General features: G+C 40.1%; 1 protein-coding gene across 1 annotated transcript; it reads right to left on the reverse strand.

Moving 5' to 3' along the window:
* Positions 1-487: 487 nt before the first annotated feature.
* LOC114257568 (pectinesterase 2-like) lies at positions 488-4,508 on the reverse strand. The gene is made up of 2 exons (XM_082916592.1): positions 3,557-4,508; positions 488-1,411 (listed from the first exon to the last, which is right to left on the reverse strand). Exons 1-2 carry the CDS (start codon positions 4,416-4,418, stop codon positions 723-725), a joined length of 1,551 nt encoding a protein of 516 aa, XP_082772718.1. The 5' UTR covers positions 4,419-4,508; the 3' UTR covers positions 488-722.
* Between the last annotated feature and the right edge of the window lie 14,931 nt (positions 4,509-19,439).

A 19,439-nucleotide genomic window follows, 5' to 3' on the forward strand; every position in this document is an offset into this window, starting at 1 on the left:
CCTTTTTATAAGTATTAAATCCAAGACATCACGCCACAAAAAGTGTTACATAACCTTTACGCCAAATGCTTTGGTCAAATTATATGTATTAAAGAAGTGAAAAAGTGAATATGACACACAAGTACTAAGGTAATTTTGTACTTGCCATTAGCAGAGTTATTGTTACATTTTATTCCAAAATCATAAAAAGGATCTTCTGCCTATATTTAAATTATAAAGAGTAAAGTGTTCCAAAATAAAATCACAAGGGTTAGAATGAATTCAACCTTTTAAATAACCGAAGTATAATTTTTTTTTAAAAAAAAAGAAAAAAGATTGTGAATAGTTTACGTTTCATAAGCATTCTGAGAAACATAAAAATGATGACAAAATAGAATAGTCATTCATAATCTCTCATTGTCAATGAAGTTCAAAACACCATAGAAATTTGATTAACAAGAAATTATTAGAGACCAATGACAAATATTGAAACTCATTATCATAAGAAACAAAAACATGCACCACATTTTCTTCTATAAAAACATAATTACAGAAACAAAAACAACTCAATAAGAAAATAATGAAATTAAAAGTAAAAAAATTGGAGAAAATGATACAACAATAGTTATTAAGAATTACCATATATTTGCACCACATTTCTTTTATTTTTTTGTGATCTTTATTTTGTTGAAAGAAAACAAATGGGTTGCCATGGAGAAGTCATCCATGCATGCAGACGTAAATCAAAGGCCGGGCGTGAACGGCACTTTGGTTGTTGGCAACCACGAGTTTCCAGAGATGAAGCTGCCCACTGTGAATTGAGAAGCCACAGTCGCGCTAGTAATGACATGATAGCCAGGCCACTTCACCCGGCCAGCGGTGGACGAGCCAGGACCAGTGTTCATGTACTCCCCGTAGTACAAAGTACTAAGAGCAAAATTTCCATTCCAGGGCATCCATCCTGTTGGGTTAATCAACGAATCGAGGAAAGTATTCATAAAGACCGTGCGCGAATACATCTGCCATGGCCTACCAAGGTATGTGTTGACTGTGCTCTGCACTGGTACCAAATCCGGAGCAGCGGTGACCTTGCAATTGTGGATTGAAATTCCAGTGTTTTGGTTAGGGTCTGTTCTGCCTTGTGCAGTTAGGGTGTTGGTCTTGTTAGGAGGACTACGAGCATAAATGTTGCAGTTTTGGAAAACAACAGCAGAATTTCCAAAAATAAAGTCTACAGTTCCATAAATATCGCATTCTCTAAAGAATTGCCGCAAAGAGTGGACATATAGTGTGTCTTGGTACGCTTCAAAACTGCATTGATAGAACACTGAGAGGTCAGAGCCCACTCTTAGTGCCACGGCCTGTTGTTGCACTGCTCCAGCTGTGTTCCTGACTGTGATGCCTCGTGCTATAAACCCATCTCCGACTACCGCTGAATCAATAAGAAGAAATTGTGCGGGTTTAAATAAAAAATTGATCTGTTTTAAGAAATGTTGAATGTAATAATGGAGAAAAAATAATTATAAAAATGTATTTTGGAAAAAATAATTTAGAAGAGATTTTCACAATAAAATTATACCCAAAAAAAAATTATTCAAAATTGTATGGCGATTACATTTTGGAAAATATTATCCAAAGAATACTAGGTATTTAATCCAGAATAAAAATATTAAAAAAGATTACATGAGATAATTTTTTTCAAATTTTTTTATTTAATACTTTTATGATATGATCAATTCAAAGTCAATGAGTGTGAAGTTACTTGTACATAAGCTATCTATGCCATCCACTGTTTAGAACAAACAAAACCTATTGGCCTCCAAAGGGGGAAAATTATTAAGTATTCTCGAAATATCATATATATCTATACTTGTTCATTAATTATTATTCATCATATTTTTTCATATTTTTCAATTACTTAGTACAAAATTATAATATTTTATATTTTTTATCAATCAAAATATTATATAATACCACGTAACCAAACTCCAAAAATACCTAATATTCACCCCCCAAGGGACCATCCAAAGCTTCGTAGATTTCATAATTGATCCCATTAGTCATGGACATGTCGTTTATAGTTAGTTTCGTAGTAATTTCAATAAATAAATAACAAAAATGAAATGTCTATCTTTTTTTTTATAAAAAATTGAGACGCTTCATGGGAGCATCATAATATTTGTGAGTCTTGATCCCGGGATAATCAGTTGCCAGTCAGACTTAGCACAACCCAAACATGAAATGTTTATGTTTTTTTTTATAAAAAATTGAGACGCTTCATGGGAGCATCATAATATTTGTGAGTCTTGATCTTGGGATAATTAGTTGCCAGTCAGACTTAGCTCAACCCAAAAAAAGAGATCGCTCAACCCAAAAAAAGAGATCTACCACCGAGGAGAAGAATACACCAACCCCTAATACAAAAAGCAAAGTTGCGATTATAATATAGCACAATTAACTTTACCGTTTGAAAAATGAGTCACTAATTACACCCCAACAATCGAACCTGGTTCAACTGTGTAAAAAGAATGCACCTTTCCACCCACCACTACCCCGGTGGTAAATGAAATGTATATCTCAGGAATCATCTTTTACCAGAAGAAGTCAACAATACTACTACTTTTTTTAATTCAACAGTAAAATTTAATACAAAATTTTTAAAAAATCCACAAAAATATTAATATATATGTCACATTGTTATTGTAGTATTTTTTTATATATATATATAAACTTTATAAACAAAAAGAGTTATTTTATTGTTAATTTCGAAACATAACTAACCAGTTTTGTTAAATAATTCAACTGAGTTATGACAGGACTCCAGTCAAATGTTTCTTCCATCATTTCTCATTTAAATAAAATTGTTAAATTAAAATATTTATTTCTTTCATCTTTTTACTAAGGAAAATGTAAAGAAAATATTTTTCTTGAAATCATTTCTTCTAAAAGATATAGAATTATCAGAAAGTTTTTTTTTTTTTTTTTTTTTTTTTTTTTGATCGGCAAAGAAATCTTTATTGATGGAAGTATATAAACTTTCTGATAAAGAAATCTTTATCTGAAAGTTGATAACTAAATTTTCTAAAACTTTCTTGCAAACTAAACATGCAATGAAAAGATAATTCTCATATGTTTCCTTTTCTTTAATTCAATTTTCTCTTAAATTATTTTATTGTTTAATATTCTTAAGAAACGAACACATCCTCAAGTTTTTATTTTTTTATTTTTTTATTTTTTTAATTAATAGTCTCACATGTAATCTATATTTTCCTTAGACCATGTCATTCACTCAAAGGTATTTTTACTGAATCAATCTCTTGAGTTAACTTTCTACGAAACAATTTAAAAAAGGGATAAAAAATAAAAGAATTTTGAACCATGTTCCAAACTAACGCATATCAATATATCGATATTTAAAACGATGTTTCATATCGATATTGACTAATAAAACAACCAATACTGTTTCATATGACCTAACGTATAACTATATCATCAATACTAATACCAATATCATTATTTGAAACCATAGTTCTAAGATAATAATTAAACTACAAAAACAAGAAAATTTTGAACTTACCAACAGTGGCTGATTGGAAGGTGGTACTGCCACCACCAACACTCTTGCTTCCAGTGATTATAGTCTTCCCAATCCCATCACCAATCAACATAACATTCTTCACTTTAATCTGAACATTCTCATTATAAACGCCGGCCTTCACATATATCACAAACCTTGCACTCCCTCCCTTTGCCGCTCCAGCCGCTACCGCCTGTCCAATCGTCTTAAAATTCCCTGACCCGTCCTGCGCCACCACCACATTCGCTATCGACGCTAGAGATGATGCAGTCTGTAATAATTTCCGATCACCGGGCTTAACCCAGCTCGGAAACCCACCTTTTTTGTAACTCGGTGCATGATATGGGACTTTGTTCATAGCCAAAGTGTTACTAATCAACTTAGAAACATTGTTAGACATTAATGGATAGACATGGTCGGCTACGCCGAGCTCTTCGAACCCTTCCCGGCAAGTTTCGAGGTTTGTCAAGGCAGTGCTCAGCCACGTTTGCATGTCGTCTTTGCTCTTCTTGGTGGTTGGATAGACTGTTTTGTTGAGCCTGTGGATTGTGTACTCATAGAGCTCGAGACAGTCAGCCCAAGCCTCTTTTTCGCGCTCATTACGACACATCGAGCCGAGCTTGTAAGTGTGGGTTTGGGCGTGCAATGCTCGGTCTAGGGCTAGCTGGACTGAGAGTTTGAAGAAATCTGTCATATGTTGGATGGGTTTGATGTATTTAGGGTTGTTGGTTAAGAAGTACTCGCAGGGCTGTGCGTATGGTGTTTTGCCGCACCATTTTTTTACAGTGTGGTGGTGGCCGGAGATGGCGGGAGAGAGGAGAAGAGAGAGAGAGATGAGTGAGATGAGCAATTTAAGAGACATTTTTGGTGTAAAGATTGTGAAGATGATCAATGTGTGCTTTGGAGTTTTGGAAATGGGATGAGTATGAGAGACTTAGGGTTTTGTGGATATGGAGTTTAGGTGTTAAATGGGTTGATATATATAGGGAGTGAAAGAAAGGGAATGGGTGGTTCGTTAGCAGGGTGATGGGGATGCATCACCTTCATTCTTTGTCCCCTCTTGAGAGTATTTTTTTAAGGGTTTTGGTGGATAAGAGAAAGTCTACTTAGGGATGCTCCAAGCAACAATACTATGCATATGAGAGTTCATAATTTAAAATGGAACAATTATTAATTAGCGAATAAGGAATATTTGCTGTTTCTATGTTGAGGATAAAATCCAATGAGTAGGCTACTAGTTTCGATTTTTTATTTTTTTAAAGAATTTATCTTAATATATGTATTTGACATAGAAGAGTTACAAAAACACGCTAAAGACTACCTTATTTGCAAATAAATGCAATTGAGGCACGGATGATCCATTATTGACCACACTCCAATTGTGTCTTTTTGACAAGGTTTTGACGACCCGTGCTCAATATGTGTGTAATAGGCTTTCATGAACCCATAATTGACCACACCCTAATTAGCTCTCTTTGATGCAACTTGGTAGGGTGGCCATCCGCGGATAATTCGGTCAATTTAGTCTGATATTTTTAAGGTTTAAAAAAAAAATTATTTCATAGGTCTTGACTAGATTTTTTTTTTTTTTTTTTTTTTTTTCATTTAATTTTTGGGCTAGACTTAAGATAAAAAAATTTAACCTAGTTTGGCCCGGCCAGCCTATTTAATTTTTTTTTTTAATTTTGATATTATTTAGTTACAAAATAAATTAAAAAAATAATAAAAGATAACTAAAAATGCATATATATTTACACCTTTTTTTTTTCTCTACAGTTTAAAATAAAACGCTGCTTAAAGTATTACATTTATTTTTTAATTTAGTTTTATTAATAATTTAAATTCAATAATTATTTAAAAGGTTTAAATAATTTAGCAATCCTTCCAGACCAAAAATAATAATAATAATAATAATGATAATAATATATCTATTGAGTTTAGTGGACGGGTTTGGGATTTAAACATTCTTTTAGGGCCGGACTTGAGATGACAAGGTTAGGCCTAGGGATGGTAGCAAATAGGGTATGAGTTGAGGGGCCCTACCCCCATTTTCGTTGTTTGCTCCCATCCCGACCCGACCTAGCCCTCATGAAACTCTCCGCCACCCCACTCAAACCCACAAATATAACCCCCACCCTGACCCTACCCGATGCGCAACACAATCAGAAATTTAACAATAATATTAGAATTAAAATATGCCATTTTCAATTAAAAAAATATTATATATTGTACATATTAAAATTATATATATATAACATAATAGAAATTCAATAATACATTGTATAGATATTATATATATATATTCTATAAAACTTTAACAATAAGTTATACATATATTACTGTATTTGCGGGTTGGTAGGGTTTGGGTAAAAAAAATACTCTTGACCAAAAGCCAATTGGGTTTTTCAAAAGTTTTTTGAAATCCGATCCTATCCTATTCAACTACCCCCAAACCTATCCCATTAATGTCGGGTAGAGTTGAGAACTTGGCGAATTGAGATATTTTCCCATTCCTAGTTAGGCTCAATGTCAGGTTGGGCCGGGCCGGGCCGCGCCGAATTTGGAATAATACACATACTCTTACTATATAGTGCCGACCCAGCTCAATTTTTGTCCACCCTTTGCTCCTCATTTGAGATTTATTTTTTTATTAATTTTTAAATTTTAAATTTTTTTAAAAGTTAATGTGATTGAAAAGTCGTAATGATTAGTTAACTTTTTTTTAACCTATGAGATGTTCTAATTAATTTGATTTTTATTGATTTAAATAGAATTATGTTGTTTTTTTAGAGACAATAGAGCAAGTGTCACAAGTTGAACGGTGTGGAGTATCGATCTAAAACCACCAAATATCCTCTCCTATTTTATTGCTCTTATATTTATTGCCAGATGACCTAATAATTAAGAAAAAAAAATGATTTGAAAATCTATCTATATTATTATTAAGTGAAGATCTCAATTGGTATAGTGAAACCTTTGCTCTTCTCATACCACGTGACAATGTATTTTATTTTTTTTAAAAAGTTATACAAAGAGGTGGGTAAAACTTGAACCCGTAACCATGGATTTAAGCTAAGAAAACGCATACCACTTAAGCTCAATATACATTATAATATTGATTTCATTACTATTTTATTTTATTCTTACTTATATGGAGTAACTTTAAAATTAATGAAAGACCACACGTAAAATGATTATGGTTTATAAGCATATTTTTTTTGAGTAATTTCTTTAAGATGTAATATTATTGAATAATTGACATTCAATAATTGTAATGTAATTTTATGACCAAATAGGATAATTTTTTGGTCATATATAAACATCGGACGATCAACCTGACCACAAAAGAGGAGAAAGTTACGAATGATGAAGGGGCAAACCAATACGAATGGGAATGGAGGATGGCAACCTGTGATTCGTAGGCATGAAAGTCACGCTGATGGGGCTTTAAGGGGGAATAACATTTATTCGGTGTTAATGGACAATATACCAGCATCGATGGGGGCAAAAAGGCTATTTCAACTCTTCTCAAACTTTGGTGTGGTGAGGGATGCGTATATACCGAACAAGAGGAGAAAATCTACAGGATCCAAATTTGGGTTTATTAGGTATGATTGCTTGGTAGCAGCGGGTATGGCTTTGTAGAAAGAAAATGGACTTTGGTGCGATAACAAAGCACTCAAGGTCAAAATGGCTAAGTTCAGACAAAGATCAACACCAAAAAAGTCTCAAAACAGTACAACAGTGGAAGGAAAGAGAAGGAAATCACACCGTCAGTGTTCCCTTATAGGGGAAAAAGTCATATGCTGATGCGGCTAGAGGTAGCGTCCTCCAACCCAACTTAGTTCGAACTATCAAGGTCACAAAATGAGGTAATGGATGGTTGTATAAAAGTGCAATGGTAAGATTAAAACCACAACTCTCAGTTGCAGAGTTTAAGGATGAACTTCAGAGACGTGGCTATAGAGATATTAAAGTTAGAGTTGGAGGTGGAAGATAGTTAGTTCTCTCATTTCAATCAGTGAGTGATATGAAGGAGAAGTTATTGCTAATGAAGGAATGGCTCATAGACTAGTGTGAATTGATTGAGGAAGGAGACAAAAGCATGGTTCTTGAACAGGTGAAGCAGGTGTGGTTAAGCTGCTATGGTGTACCACTGGTATTATGGAACAACAATACTTTTTCTGCAATAGGTAGAGAGTGGGGTGAGGTGATTGAAGTGGAGGAATGCACACTGAATATGGAGTCTCTTCACTGTGGTAAAATCAAGATCGAGACAAGATGCATGAACACCATTAATCATCTAATCAACTTGGACTGCCAAGGTGTATTATACCCAGTCAGGATCATAGAGGAACAAATCATATTCTCAACAATTGTACAGGAGCATTGTATCTGCCAATCGTTTCTTAGAAACAATGAAGACGGCTTCAACTTCGATGAAGAAGTTGAGAATATTACAGATAGAGGCAGTAGACAAGGGGAAGAAGATGATGAGGTGGCAGACCATGTTGCTGAAGAGGTGGATAATGGGGGTGAGGTGGCTGTAGGGGAGAGGGAGGTGGCTCATGTCAATACAAATGACATGGAGGGGGAAGCAAGCTTGAGGGAGGTTTCAGAGGTAGAGGAGACAGACTTGATGATGAAAGTGTTAGAGGAAGGCGCCGCATGTGGGGTGGCCGCTGTAAGGAGGCTCTGCACAGGGGCGTCGAGGACGGTGGCGTAGGTAAAGGAGATAGCCGTAGAGCTGATGATGAGGTGGTCACCTCTGGGTTTATAAAAAGCATGAGTGGGTCTGTAGGGCAGAAACAAGGCATTAGCTTGGAAGTGGACTTAAACAGGGCCCAAGTGGTTACAAATAGGGATGAGTCGGCCCAAAGGGTTACAAAATCAGATTTTCGGGTTGAGTCCAATAATTACCATATTAGAGTCTTTGATATTGGGGTTGGGCAGCCCAATTCTATGACAAGTCAGCTGGGCACAACCCTTATTAATAAGCAGTGTTTGCAGGAAAAAGGAGAGGAAAACTGATGCCACAAACTGAGGAAGAATGGGAAGTCTGAAATGGGGAAAAATCTATGAAGATACACTCAATTTGAGGAAAGTGGCTGTTTTCAGGTTTGTCGTAGTTGCTATTTCACTATCTATGGCAAGTAAATCTAGTAGAGGAGGCTTACATTTATCAGAGGCAGAAACAGCCATCCAAATTGGTAAAGTGCTGGGGGTAGCCTGTGATGGCAAGAAGGAGGAGGTGATTAGCAAGTTAGAGGAATTGGAGGCTACAGACAAAGGAAAAGAGGTCAGAAGGGGAGGTGATATGCAGTGAACACTAAGCTTAGGGAGTTTTTGAGTGAAACAACTTTTGTTATGAAGATACAATCTTGGAATGTTAGAGGTATTGGTAGACCAGAGAAAATGAGAAAAATTAAACAGAGTTTGGCAGCAAGGAAAGTCAATTTTGTGATGCTTCAACAAAAAAAGAGATCATCAATTACGCCCGAAATAGTAAAGTCTCTCTGGTATGAAGATAGTTTTGAGTATCTGGCAGTGGATGTGGAAGGAAGAGCTGGTGGGTTGCTATGTATATGGAATACATGGGTGTTTCAATTGGATGCTTGCTGTGGAAATCGTCATTTTATACTACTGTCAGGTAAATTATTTTTCTCTTTTAATTGTGTGATTGTCAATGTATATAGTTCATTAGAGGTAGTTAAAAGGAAAGAATTATGGGTCAGTCTAGCTCGGTTGAAGAGTCTGTTCTTGGGGCCATGGTGTATGGGGGGTGATTTCAACGAAATAAGGAATATTGCTGAGCGTATTAGGTGCTCTAGAAAGGATAGAGGAATGAGGGATCTTAATGACTTAGTTGAACAACTGAAGTTGATTGATTTGCCTATGCTTAGGAAGATATTTACTTGGTGTAACTCAGAAACAAGAGAGAAATGGAGCAGAATAGACAGATTTTTACTTAATTATGAGTGGATACAAAATTTCAATCTCAAGTTATGGGGACTTCCTAGATTGATATTTGACCATTGTCCTATAATTCTGATGGAGGATGAAAGAGATTAGGACCCTAGACCTTTTCGATTTCTGAATGATTGGGTTCTTCATCGTAAATTTGTAGATTTAGTAGTGAAATTTTGGTTAGATTTCCAAGTGGAAGGTTGGGCTGGTTATAGATGCCTTATGAAGTTCAAAGCTTTGAAACACAAATTAAAGGTGTGGAACATTGAAGATTTTGGGAAGCTAGAGTCTAAGCTTAAAGCTGTTGAGGAAAAAGCCCATGCCATAGAGCTAATTGCTGAAGAAAGGTCACTTCTGGGGGTTGAACAAGCTAGATGAAAAGAAGTAATGAATGACATTTGGAGGTTAAACAAAATGTTGGAATGGACTTCGCTCCAAAAATCCAGACTTAATTGGGCCACCAAAAGAGATAGAAATATGAGGTACTTTCACATTATGGCGTCTAAGAGAAACAGCAGGAATTCCTTGTGTTCAATTATGGTGAATGACTCAATGGTGGAAGAACCTTTAGATGTTAGGTAGGAGGTGAAGTCTCATTTCATGAATCAGTTTTCTGAATCTTGGGTGACTAGGCCTAAACTGACTGGCCAGTTCAAAAATATTGGAGGTCGTCAAACGACGGATTTGTTGGAAGCAGATTTTATGGAGGAGGAAGTTAGAAATGTTATCAGGAGCAGTGATGACAATAAAGCACCTGGGCCGGATGGTTTTAATTTAGACTTTTTTAAGAAATGTTGGAAAATAGTCAAACCCGAGGTAATGCAATTCTTAAGAGAGTTCCATCAAAATGCCTCGTTGGTTAATGGGTTAAATAGCTCTTTTATGGCCCTAATTCCAAAAATAGATAGCTCATCAAGCTTGAGAGAGTATAGGCCTATAACTCTCATTGGTTCCTTGTATAAAATCCTAGCTAAAGTCTTAGCAAATAGGATTAAACAAGTGATGCCAAGGATTATTAGCGAGACACAATCCGTATTTCTTGGGGGAAGGAATATCTTAGATGGGATCCTCATTGCAAACGAGATAATTGATGGGTGGAGAAAATTAAAGAAGAAAGGTTTGGTGTTGAAATTAGATTTTGAGAAGGCATATGATTCAGTTAATTAGGAATTCTTATTCAATATGTTATCTAATTTTGGATTTGGGGATAGATGGGTGAGATGGATAAAAAGCTGTGTAACCTCCACAAAAGTATCAGTTTTAGTGAATGGTTCTCCTACTGACAAGTTTTTCCCAAAGAGAGGTCTACGGCAAGGTGATCCATTGTCCCATTTTCTTTTCAATATTGTGGCCGAAGGATTGAATATATTGTTTGATAGGGCCAAGGAAATGGGTTTGATCAAAGGGGTTGTCATTGGAAACAATGGGGTCACAATAATGCATCTGTAATTTGCAGATGATACAATACTATTTTGTGAAGCTGAGTGGTTGGAAGTGGTGACCATCAAACGAATTCTTAGGTGTTTTGAAATCCTCTCGGGGTTGAAAATAAATTATCATAAGAGTGTGATTGCCGGTATTGGAGTGGAGGAAGTAATGTTGCAAAGTTTTGCCTCTGGACTAAATTGCGCCTGTAGACACCCCATTTTTGACCGACCTTAAGACTCAGACGTCACCGATTGAGCGCTTGGTGATGTTGCATATTGTGCTCGTTCTGAGGTTTCAAAGTTTCGGCTGCGAGCCTTGCCTCCGGACTTCGGGGCTCTTGCGTGCTTTGCCTCGGTTCGCGAACCAGGCTCAGTTTTCTCTGTTTCTCTTTCGGAAGGGAGAGAGAGGTCTCGTATATCATCTCTCAGTGGCCGTAGGCTACGTTTCATGGTCGTAGTCCATTTTGCCCATTTGGAGTCCGGTTTCCGGTTTTTCGGAGCCGTTGGCCATGTGCCTCGGTTCGGGACCGCTTAACCACCTCCGTTTGCTCCGGTTTTTGGCATGCATCTTATTACTCCCTTTTGAAGGACACTGCTGTCCGAAAAACCAACTTCGTTGTTGAACACCACTTCCGGTGCCTAACAGTCAGTTTTCGGGGCCTCGGGTTGTGCGTTTCGGCCCCCGAACCTCCATTTTGCATCGGTTTGAGTTCATTTTTGGCAGGGACCTCTGTTTCATTGATAGGAAGGTCGTAGAAGGGTGGGAGGCCAGCAATTGTTCTGACGACCATGTTTTATTCCTCCATCGCCCTCTGTCGCCCGTTTTTTCCCACTTGAAAGCCAATGTTGACCACCCTATGGCCACTTTTTCTTGCCCCAAACCACATATTTGTGTTGTACACACCTGGGAGGCCACCAATATCATATGGCCGGCCAGTAATTGTGTGTGACCCTTTTGAACCCCTCCTAAAAGTGGCCTTTTCTCTCTCCTGGTTCATTCTCTCCAGTTTTTGACCACATTGTTGTGTTGTACACACATGAGAGGCCCTCTTTTTGGCATGGCCGGCCATTAACCTTCATTGACCCTTTTGACCCTTGGCTGACCGGCCATGGGGAAGGCCGACCGGCCACCTAAACCTTAGGAAACCGGCCGGCCATGATCCTCTCTCCAGGTACTTTACAAAAATGCCCTCTGTTTCCCCCCAGATTTTGTATCCGGGGGGGCCAACTTTTAGGGGGAAATTTGAATTCCATTCCCCCCCTTTTTTCCTCCCTCTTTTGCCTATATATCCAGGCCCTCTAGCTCCCATTTGAGGGGTTAGAAAATCTTGTCTAAGCCTCCTACATTGTATCTCTCTCTCTCTACACTCCAACCCTCAAAACCCCTCAAATCCCACACCCCTTTCTACATCACCACATAGCACCACACCACCACCATCCTTTCCAACACTTGGAGCTGGTTTTCCAGAGCTTAGGAGCACCTTTTCTCAAGCCAAGAGCTGCTGAAGCTTGGTCTACAAGGGTGAGTCTTCATTCTCCCTCTTTTGTGCTTTATTTTGTTCTATATCTAAGCCATACTTTCTTGAATATTTGGGCTCCGACCCTAACTGAAAATAGCATTATTTTGAGCTCCTTTTCATGTTTGTTTAAGGGCCTCTCCCTGTTTGAGGCTTCCTTTTTACACTTGCTTCTTTACCTCTCTTGTATGCCTCTTTCTTGCATAGTATTTTAGGCCTATTTGTAAACTGTTTTGAGCTTGGTTACAAACTATAAAGTGGCTTATTTTGAGCCCTTCTTCAACATTTTTGAAGGGCTCTTCACTGTTTGAGGCTTCCTTTTGTCACTTGCCTCTTTATCCCTCTTTTGGCTTTATTTTTGCATGTTTTGTTAGCCCCTTGTGCTTGTATTTTTGGGCTCTGGTCCGAACTTTAAATAGCCTTATTTTGACCCCCTATTCTTGTTTTATCAAGGGACTTTTTCTTTTTGAAGCTCCCTTTTTTCTCTTTGTGTTTAAACCTCTTTTTAGGCCTTATTTTGCATAGTATTTTAAGCTTGCATGGGCACTGTTTTGGGTTTGGTCACTAACTGTAAAATACCATGTTTTGGGCCCCTCTTCAACTTTGTTGAAGGGCCCTCCTCTGTTTGAGGCCAGCAACCATCACTTACTTCTTTGTCTCCCTTTTGGCCCATTTCTTGCACAATAGTTTAGCCATACTTGTGTTTGTTTTCATGGCTTGTTTTAAACTGTAAAGTGCTTCATTTTGAGCCCATATTCAACTTTTTTGAAGGGATCTTGGCCATTTAGGGCCAGAAGATGCTACTTGCTTCATTATCTCTCTTACGGGGCCATTTTTGCATGCTAACTTAGCCCTATTTGTGTTCACTTTTTGGCCTTGCTTAAAACTGGAAATATGCATGTTTTGGGACTGCCTTGATTCTGTACTTACACTTCATTTTCAAATAATGCATGCTTTGTATAGCTATAGGCCATTGTGTGTGCCTAGTTTTGCGTTTCGGGTCTCATTTCATGCATCGGGTACCATATTGCCATGTTTCGGGGCTGTTTTGCATCATATTTTGGTACTAAAATTTGCATGCTTGTATGCCATATTCCATGCCCTGCCATGTTTTGTTAGAGTGGCATTTGTGCCTTAGGTTCAGTCCTCGGTTTGCGTGCACGTGTGCACGCATCTCAAGTGTCTCATTTTCATCCAATGGCTACTGATGTGAGTGTGGCTGAGGTCCACTCATGTTGGTGTAAGTCCATTGCGCATTGTGTATGCCATTTCATTTTATAGCATTGCGTATACTAGGTTGTATGTTAGAGCATTGCGTATGCCTTGTTACATCGTGCATTGTGTATGCCATCTCATAGCATTGTGCATGCTAGGTTGTATATTAGTTGCATTCATGCATGTCATGCATATTGCATTGTGCTTGGGATAGGAGTTAGCTTGAGCACGGGAAACGAGGGACGTTTCGTACTTCGAGTGACGGAACGTGTCTCAAATCCCAGTCACCGACACTCCGGATTATCCATGTTGGAGTTTAGGTTTTGTTGTGTTTATATGTGCATTCATTTCATATTGAGTCGTGCAATTCGACTCCTCGGCCATCATGCATCGATATGCGTGATTGGTGGCATAAGGACCGAGGACTACACTCCCTGAAAAGTAGTCATGCATACATATGTGAAAATACTTTGCCATGCCCCTTTGTTACTCTCTGTTGCAGCAAATCAGAAATCGACAGCCTTTCGGAGCTTGGCACGCATTCCAAAAATAATTGCAAACAGAGGCAAATTGAGGCATCGCGAGGGATTCTCCGCACAAGGCAACCCGAGCATGCATCATTCATCATCCGGAGCAGATTTGAGGCAGTCCCTAGCTTGCATGCCAATTTATTGCTTTCCTAATTTAATTTGTTAATTAATTAGGATTTTGTACATATTTGGACTGTAATTATTCATTTGGGACTGTATATTATTTATTCAGACCCTCTGTGCGAGGGCAATGTTGTAATAAGTGTGTGTGTGTGTGATGTATGTCTTCCAACCCCACGTCTTTCTCTCTTTTATTTACCCGCTTATGATCGTTAGATTAGGGCATGTTTTAATTAGCATACAGTATGATAGCATGTTTACATTCATTCATCTGTTTTGCATGCACCAGGCTCGGCGCATCATACTAACTGCATTGTATTTTCAATTCCAAGTTGAATACATGTTAGCTGTAGCATTTTATATGCCATGCTTAGAATAGCCGAGCCTGCTATAGTTGCATTTTTGCATGTGTTGCATTAGGCATTTCCGTATAATTAGGATCATGCATGGATTTCTAATTAGCTTCTGTTTTGGCTTGGAGTACTCGGTAAGTTTTATGCTTTAGCATCCTTGCATGCGTGTGAGTGACTGCCATGAATAGCATGCTTACCATGAGGCTATATGCTTATGTGATATAACAGCCTGAATGCCTATGGGTGAAGGTTGGGTTATTTGAATTGGAACAATACATCAAATGTGTGTTTTAAGCCCACTAGATAGTGGCAAAATCATGTTTTTCTAAGCCCAACCGAGGGTGGCAAATCCACGTCTTAGCCTACTTGCGGGTAGCACCATCAAACCACTTTAAAAAATAAACATGAAATGCTTTGTTCCAATTCAGACGATCCAGTCTATACTTGTATGCTGTGCGCATCACATAGCAAATCTAGGCTAATAACCGGAATAAGAACACATAATGTTTTCAAAAATAGATATTGTGGCTAGTAGAGGCCGATCTTTGATCGGGCGAGTGGGGGTGCTCACGAAGTGACCTTCCCCAATCGTACCCAAGTTCCCGAGCCGAGGCAACTTTGGTGATGACGGACACGTGGCCTTAGGCACGAGTCAAGGTTTCCTAAGTTTCCCAAAAATAAAATATTTAGGTGGCGACTCTGTATCTGGCAAAGCAATCCATGTTTGGCACTTTTTTCAAAATCTGTTTTCTCAAAACGATTTGCCGGATTTGGACTCTTTGGTTCAAATTTAGAACCGTGACAATTTGAGAGTTCGAACTGTAGTGAACCCCAAATGAACAGAACGGGACTCATCCCTCCCGGGGCGTTTCTGGCGACTCTGGTGGGAAGATGATGACTTATGAATGCCCGAGCCAGACAGGTGCCTTTTGAATGCCAACGGAATATGGTGGGAAGATGATGACTTATGTCTTGCCCACACAGACGAAGACTGGGGAAGCAATCAACCAGACGACACCTGGTACCTCGATGAGGTTGATCACATGACAAGAAGCGGGTGGTACTTCAAGCCCCTGCACCTAGACCAACCCGAGGCATCTGGGAAGGACAAAGAAGCTGAGAGACAGAAAGAGAAGCAGATCGAAAAGGAAGCTGTACTGAAACAGTTGAAGAAGATACAAGCAGACATCTCCATCTGGGGACTGCTTATGGCGTCGCGAGTACACAGACAGGCTGTCTTATCTGCCATGGACAAGGCCAAACTCTCTATAGATACTACACCAGAACAGCTGGTTGGGCTGGTTTTTCTGGGAGGAGGTTCCCCGGCATTAACCTTTTCAGACAAAGAACTACCACCCGAGGGCACAAATCATAACAAACCCCTCTACGTTTCCGTGGAATGTAGAGACAAGTGGATACCGGTGGTACTTGTTGATACCGGGTCCGCCATCAATGTTTGCCCAGCCAGAACACCGTATGTAATCGGGTTGAAGCCCGCGGACTTCGTGCCGACTGCTCAGGTGATCAGAGCATATGATAATACTAGCAGGGAAGTGATGGGGACTGTCAAAATTCAGACCCAGGTTGGTCTCGGACAACACAACATTGAATTCCATGTCTTGGACGTTCCCGCAACCTTCAATCTACTCTTGGGGCGGCCGTGGTTGCACCAAGTAAAGGCAGTCTCTTCCACTTTACATCAGATGTTGAAGTACCCTCACAGAAAGGGGGTGGCTATTGTCTTCGGGAATTCATCAATCCATCTGCCACCGGAAATGTCCACACTAGTCTTGGAAATTGAGCATGGCACTGAGGATGTGTTCTTATCAGGGTTCACTTTGGCTGAGGCTCGAGTGGTGCAGAATATTATGGCTGTGAATGAGGGGGTGTACGTCAGTGCTCAATCCGTCTACCTCATGAACAAGTTACAACACATCCCTGGGATGGGATTAGGAAGGAGCGGCCGGAAGGGCGTCGCAGCATTGGCCGAAGTGCTATACAACCCTCATACCTTTGGCTTGGGTTATATGCCCACCAAAGAGGACTGGGTACGGAAGGGTAAGGAAATGGTCGAAAGAGCCAGAGCAAAGCAGGCTGGGAAGCCTTTCGAATTAATGCATAGGCCCATTCGGGGTACCCTGAACGGACGCTTCGTCAGGGAGGGGAGGATTTTCCGTTTTGCGGCTTCCCAGAGCCGTGGCTAAACGCGGAGAAGAAGCGCGTGCCAGGTTTCAAGATCTTCTTCGACCTGCAACTACCCGGGGATGATATTACCGAAGAGCAGACAGACCCATCAGCTGAGATTGGGCAGTGTAAGGCAGTGGATTCCGAAGGCGCTGAAATTGAAATGGGGGTAGCGCGGGCAAGTCTACTCTCAGATCCTCTGATCGACCATAAGTGCTTGGGGGATAACTTCTCGGTTTCCGTGATTGGGGATGAAACGGTTGCGGGCCTACCAGCAACTATTTTGGATGCATCTATCGCACCCTCTCTCACTTGGCAGTACGAGGAGGGGTTTTTGTCCAGCAACGCCGGGTCAGGTAGTGAGCCGGAATCTGATTCCACCGAATCTTGTGAGTCGGAATCAGGTTCCAGCTCGACTGAGTCTGAGTCTGGTAATCCTGGGGATGATAACCCGGATGCCACAGTTATGTCCAGGTCGTCTTTTTCTTTCTCGTTTGAGTCTGTTATAACCGAGAATTCGGACGATTTGGATGTGCTTAATGAGAATCAAGTAACTGTGATTTCTGAGTACTTTTCTGTGCCCTTAATTTATTGCATAAACTCAGACTTTCAAAATTTTGATGAAAACGACGAGGGAGAAATTCCTCCGATTTTGCAACGTTTAATTGAGCAGGAGTAGGAGAGATTTGTCAAACCCTTAACGGATGAAATCATTACCGTGAATATTGGTACTGAGGAGGACCCGCGGCTGGTCTAGATCGGGTCCACGTTGTCTTCGGAGGAACGCGAGCGCCTAGTCGCCTTATTAAAAGATTTCAAAGATGTTTTCATGTGGTCCTACGAAGACATGCCTGGGATCGATCCTGAGATTGTACAGCATCGGATCCCCCTTGACCCCGAGGCCCGACCTGTCAAACAGAAACTCAGAAGGATCCGCCCGGACTGGGCTCTCAAGATTAAAGAAGAGGTCACCAAGCAAATCGACGCAGGCTTCCTGCTGGTATCCGAATACCCGACTTGGTTGGCCAACATTGTCTCAGTGCCGAAGAAGGATGGCAGGATCCGAGTCTGCGTGGATTTCGGGGATTTGAACAGAGCTTGTCCGAAGGACGACTTTTCCTTGCCGCATATTGATGAGTTGGTGGATTTCACAGCGGGACATGCTTTGCTTTCGTTCATGGATGGCTTCTCAGGTTACAATCAGATAGTGATGGCACCAGAAGACAGGGAAAAGACTGCTTTCACCACCCCGTGGGGGACTTACTGCTACAGAGTGATGCCGTTTGGATTAAAGAATGCTGGAGCTACATATCAACGGGCCGCGACTATAATATTGCATGATATGATCCACAAAGAGGTTGAGGTGTACGTGGACGACATGATTGTCAAGTCCAAAGAAAGAGAGGGCCACTACACCACCTTGCAAAAGTTCTTTCAAAGGATCAGAGAATTTCGGTTGCGGCTAAATCCTCAGAAGTGTACGTTCGGTGTTACAGTGGGAAAAATGCTGGGATTTCTGATTACACAAAGGGGCATCGAGGTCGACCCTTCAAAAATCAAGGCCACTTAGAAATGCCACCACCAAGGACTGAAAAGGAGGTGCGAGGCTTTCTAGGTAAAGTGCAATTCATAAGACGGTTTATCTCGAAATTAACCTTGACTTGTGAACCACTTTTTGGTCTCCTGAAGAAAGGCAAGAAATTCCAATGGGACGGCCGATGCCAAGCTTCTTTTGAACAGATCAAGGAATATTTACAGAACCCGCCCGTGTTGTCACCGCCAAAGCCGGGGAAACCGTTGATATTATACCTTTCAGTGACTGAGACCACAATGGGCTGTATGCTCGCACAAGAAGCAGAGGATAAGGTGGAGAGGGCCATCTACTATCTGAGCAAGAAGATGTTGGATTACGAGACCCGCTACACTCTGCTGGAGAAGGCTTGCTTAGCTTTGGTATGGGCTACCAGGAAACTGCGGCACTACTTGTTAGCTCAATCCGTAATGTTGGTTTCACAACTGGATCCCATCAAATACCTTTTCGAGAAACCGGTACTTACGGGTAGGCTAGCTCGTTGGTTGCTGTTGCTCTCTGAATTCGATCTGAAATATGTAACATGCAAGGCAGTCAAGGGAAGAGCAGTGGCAGAGTTCTTAGCCGATCATCCAGTCGAAGGAGGTGAAGCAGTTGAGTACTTATTCCCAGATGAAGCCATTTTGCACATTGACGACGAATATTGGACGATGTACTTTGACGGAGCGTCAAATCAATACGGGTATGGGATAGAAGTGTTGCTGATAGCACCCGACAATTCCCGTATCCCTCTAGCCTTCAAACTCCCGTTCAAAGTCTCGAACAATGAAGCAGAATATGAGGCATGCATTGCCGGTCTAGAAGCAGCCCTGGAATTAGGGGCAAGATGGTTGGACGTCATCGGTGACTCGAACCTTGTTATGTCTCAAGCAAAAGGAGACTGGAAAGTCAAAGAAGAAAAGATGATGATATATCACCAGACCTTGGACTTGTTAATTCCTAAGTTCAAGAAGCTAAACTTTGCTCATGTTCCAAGAGA

This window comes from Camellia sinensis, chromosome 2, assembly GCF_055761805.1.
Source record: "Camellia sinensis isolate YWXY chromosome 2, ASM5576180v1, whole genome shotgun sequence".
Taxonomy (NCBI): Eukaryota; Viridiplantae; Streptophyta; class Magnoliopsida; order Ericales; family Theaceae; genus Camellia; species Camellia sinensis.